This window comes from Triticum urartu, chromosome 2 (genome assembly GCF_003073215.2).
Source record: "Triticum urartu cultivar G1812 chromosome 2, Tu2.1, whole genome shotgun sequence".
NCBI lineage: Eukaryota > Viridiplantae > Streptophyta > Magnoliopsida > Poales > Poaceae > Triticum > Triticum urartu.
Genome location: NC_053023.1, coordinates 507,666,337 through 507,671,270, shown reverse-complemented (window position 1 = coordinate 507,671,270; position 4,934 = coordinate 507,666,337). Strand labels below are relative to the sequence as shown.

The 4,934-nt window shown below is 48.0% G+C and overlaps 1 protein-coding gene across 1 annotated transcript; it reads right to left on the bottom strand.

The window, feature by feature from the left end:
* Positions 1-3,150: 3,150 nt before the first annotated feature.
* On the bottom strand, positions 3,151-4,039 carry LOC125541729 (vegetative cell wall protein gp1-like). The gene has a single exon (XM_048705073.1). It carries the CDS (start codon positions 4,022-4,024, stop codon positions 3,446-3,448), a length of 579 nt encoding a protein of 192 aa, XP_048561030.1. The 5' UTR covers positions 4,025-4,039; the 3' UTR covers positions 3,151-3,445.
* Positions 4,040-4,934: the final 895 nt, after the last annotated feature.

Genomic DNA, 4,934 nt, shown 5'->3' with positions numbered 1-4,934 from the left:
TCACAAATTTCAAGGGGGATCCCTTCTAGTATTAATCTAACGAGCAGCTCACCTGCCAATTCCTCAAAAAAGGAAAAAAGGAAATCAATGGGAAGGTCGAGAGCGATTTCATTTTTCCATCCTAAAGAGCCAAGGGCCGGGAGCTCATCTGTTTGTTTGCTAGTTAGCCTTTGGCATTTGCTCTTCCGGCACTTGGGTTAAGTTCAATAAGCGATGACATACGTACTTTGCCGTCTGCGTATGTAGCTAGCACAAGCAAGAAGCAACATGTGATGCATGCAAGGTGCTCCGTTTTGGAGCGCAATGTTGGTTGCGCTGTAGTTTTAGCCATGTTGCAAACAGAGCAGTGCCTTGGAAGCAACCTGTTGCTTACTCGGACGACTTGTCAAAGATCTTGCTGTTAGTATGATGACTCGCTGGATGGATCGCCTTGGCAGGAGCTCTGACTTCGTTTCTGGTCTCCCTCGTCTTGCCTCATCAGAAGACTTTAGCTTCTCAAGGAAAAATAATCCAGGTCCCAGTAACACTGCCTCTCCAAATATTGGGCATTATTGAACAGCATAGTTCGCCCCCACACGACTCCTCCATGCTTGCCATATGACGCTCGCACAGTTCTTCGCTGAAAGATTCAGGCAGGGGGCGGCACACGCAGGCACGGCCATGCGTGACGACAAGGTAGGGTAAGACAGTGAGCGAGACTTGGAGCTGACTTTTGGGAGCCGATGTCGGAGCCCCGCCGGCCCTTGCACTCCACGGGAACTCGCACCGTCAACCGAGGAAGAGGAAAACTACCTTCACATCGGCGGCGGTAAATAATGCGTTTGCACGCGTGTAAACCGAGCCGGAGGAGCGAATGAACGGCTGACGAGTGACGACGCTTCCGTACCAAGTCACCACGTTCCCAGCGCGGTCAAAACGGTTTGGTAAACGTCGGGTCACCAGACGGATTGCTAACTTTTACCAAACTCTCCAACCACTGGTACTTAGAATTTTCCATGCCGATGACACGGATTATGCTGATTAGTGATTGCTACTCCGTTGGTATTTTCTCGCCATGGTGTATCATTCACGGTTATGCGCGCACGGCACCGTGGTTACGCCGTCGCCTGAGTACAAATATCGCAGCTGGTTTAAGTTGGTGTCCCCACCCTCTATCTACCCAGATATCATTTGATTCGATTGACACCAGCACTCATGTCGTTAGCACATTTTTTCTGGTCGCGGTTTTGGCCTGTAGCGTCCGCAATCATATTCTTCTTCTTCCCTGTCTAGTCTTGTGCATATTACTCCAATATTACAGTATTTAATTTACGCATGCATGCATCAACCGGCCAAAAGGCTCCTGCTCGTACGTGGCAAAAGGGAAAAGTGAAGTTTCTGATCATGCTTCTGGCCCGGGCAACCGGCCGCGCAAAAAGGGTTCACCTGCTGTATGTCCCCGTAGCAGAACTGAAACGCCTCTCGTGGGTCGTGGCCACCATCGCCGTGACTCGTCCAACGCGGGCCCACCATCATGTGACGGGTGCTGTCTCGCTTAGTTATTTTGTTACGAATAAAGTCAGTGACGGACCTAGGTGGTGTTTGGTTCTCTAGTTATAGGACTTTTTCTAGTCCCAACTAAAAAGTCCCTAGTTCCTAAAAAGTCTCTTCCGTTTGTTTCCAGAGACTAAAAAGTCTCTAGTCCCCTAAAGGCTATTAAATGACCATGTTGCCCCTAGTATATAGAAAAATAACGATCAAACAACACCATGAGGTGGCGGGTCAATAGGTGCATGGAGGGGCATTGTTGGAAAAGTCCCAAAAAGACTCTCCTTGAGAGTCTTCTTCATTTAGTCCCAAATGCCTAGTTTAGTCCCTAAAAAGTCCCTCCCGTTTGATAAAAAAGTCTTTAAGAGGGACTTTTTTCTTATCCCTACACAAAAAAGTCCCTGAAAACAAACACCCCCTGGAATCAAATTACACGGGGTGCCAAACATCAACACATAGGGAAAAGTTTTAGAGAAATTACACAGAAGTAGGATGATTATGTCTATAGGTCATAGTAAATCCAACAAATAGTTCAAAAATTAAGGTTACATACATTATATAAAATATTTTTCACTTTTAGAGGGGTGCCATGGCACCCACGGCACCCCCTAGATCGCCACTGATAAAAAATGATAGTTTTGTTTCACTGACATGTGAACCATGGTACTCCTCATACTGCGGCTTGCTCTGTACTTTCTTTTCTGCGCATAGCCAGCCCAATTGTTCTCTGAGCTAATACAAAAACCACAGATGCGAACGTTTGCAGACTTCACGCACGCATGCAAAGTTTGGAAGTCTGCAAACATCCACATTTGTGGTTTTTGTAAAGCAACACTTGCCACAACATGATACCTAAAAGAATATCTCAATGATTAATCGTCTTGTATGCAAGCGGTCAATGCCAAATCTGTATGATATGAGACGGCAATACTAGCATAATATGGAAAATGTAAGTGTTATTTGCTTAATAAACCTAACACCTCGATATTTTGACTAGCTCTTGATATCGTATCGTTCTCGAGGCAGGGTGTAATTGGTATCATCTTGATATTTATATATAGCCTTCATTCAAAAAACTATCCACCTCTGGAAGTCATTTTATTTAACTCCGATTCTTTCTTTATGTAAATATATAAAAAAATCTGTGAACACATGAAAAATATTTACTTCGATTTTATAATTCTATGTTGAACAGACTTATACAGTAGGGCATTTTTTTCCTTACATGAACACCATGCATTCCATTAAGGCACGGCAAGATCGTCGGCCACCAAACGATGTACAGTAGAGTAGGACACTTATTTACTGTTTCATCCCTAAAAAACCATGAAGCATTCTACAAAAGAGAAGACAATAATATAGCAACATATCCTCGACAATCATACCGTGCTTGCAACAGTCGTGCCCCACTTGACCGTGATAGTGCATGCGATCTAACAAATCACAAATATAGCGTACTCGTAGCACATTTTCTGGAAAAGAGAAACTGCAGAAGACATCCATCCTCAGCAGTGCACCACCCACATGCATGTAATAATGCCAAGTGTAAAACTAACATTATTGAATCCTTTAACCAACAATAAAATAATCGTTTAATCACAACTGGCCTAATAGTACTAAAAATCAACCAATCGTGCCGAATTATCCATTAATTATTGGAGCAAGCACATGCACATACCGACACACGAAAAGACACCCTTAATTACAGCGTCATGTCACCAAATTCGCAAGCACATTCCTAATTCATCGGCGGTGCTACGATCGGGCACCACCGAACGTATACGTACGTACGCACGCACTCAACACAACCCACACACCCAAGAAAAAGAAAAGGAAGGACAGACAATACGGGCACACGCACACCGACTCTCTACGTACGTTACGTATTGGTCGATGCCGGCCGGCTCGCCGGCCAGGCCTAGGGCGAGCACCGGCGCGGGTGCGGCGGCGGGCCTGAGGCGGCGAGGGAGTCGCGCGACCTCGTGCACGACCGGTAGAGGCTCAGCACGGCCAGCCACTCGGTCAGGGCGTCGGTCACCGCCGGCCACCGCCGCTGCTGCTTGCGCCTCCTCGCCTTCGCGGGGACGACGGAGTAGGCCCCGTCGGCGCCGAAGGAGTACTCGGCGACCACCTTGTTGTTGGAGAAGAGCGACGGCGGGAGGGGCAGCGGCGACGGGGCGCCGGACTTGCTGCGGGCGCCGGCGCCGCGCGCGGGGGTCTTGGGGATGCCGGGCCGGTGCTCCCAGGAGAAGGGCACCGCGGAGGCACGGAGCGGGGAGAGGAAGCGGTGGTGGAACGGCGAGGGCGCCGGGGAGAAGGGGGCGAAGGAGAAGGAGGCGGAGGAAGACGACGCCGACGAGGCCGACGAGGACGAGGAGGTGGGAGCAGACGACGGCTTCGGGGACGCGAGCAGGCGCTGGCGCCGGCGGCTGGACGGAGATTTGCGCGCGGGGGCGGGGGGGGGGGGGGGGGGGGGGGGGGGGGGGGGGTTGGGCATTGCAAAGAAGCTGTGGCTTGTGGTGCCGTGGTGTGGTGTGGTGTGGAGTTTCGGAGCTCAAGTGTGGGGCTTGTGGTCTTTTATGGTTGGGTCATGGCGTCGGCGCGCGCGCAAATGGGGGCGCGGTCTGGCTGGCTAGCTCCGCCACGTGGCATGGCATGACGTGGACGCCTGCCTTGCTTCCTCTGTACACGTTGGCAGAGGAGCCGGGTCGTATGGCAATGGCATACTCTTTTTCCTGGTGTTGTGAGTTTACAGAAGACATGCCAAAATCACGGCTCACACACACCCATTTTTCTAAGGCTGGTCATAGTGAGGAGTAACTTATACTAGTGTCATGCATACGACACTAGTCTAAGTTACTACCTTTATGGTGCAAGGTAACATAGCATTAATGTCATAGAGAGACTTCATTTATTAGTTTATAGACTCATCTTGTCTTGAAAATCGCTATGTTACAGTAACATATCATGTTACTACTTCTCATTAACTACATGTCATATAAACAAATTTTTTTTGGAATACGCTATGTTACTAATTAAATTACTACCACTATGACTAGCTTAAAAAACACAAGTAAATAAACACGAGAAACTAGGATTTTGATTTTGAAGAAGCAATCCTTAACACACCGTACATGATGTTTGCTTCCATCATGATTACTTTGATTTATACTCCCTCAAGTTCCTCAAACGGCCAAACTAATAGACACAGACATAGTTTTAAAGACACAACTTCCAACAAAATTAAGAGTTGGCACTCCATGAGGAGGGTTGGGAGTACCAAAAAAACACTGCCTCTTACACTTTTGTTACAGAGAGAGTAGAACCCTCCATTTAACATTGAATGATTGACAGTGGCGGACCTACGATCAAATTGCTAGTGGTGCCAAATATCAACACATAGGTAA

Coding starts and splice junctions, on each gene's coding strand:
- LOC125541729 (XM_048705073.1), bottom strand. CDS start 4,024: ATGCCCAACCCCCCCCCCCCCCCCCCCCCCCCCCCCCCCCCCGCCCCC.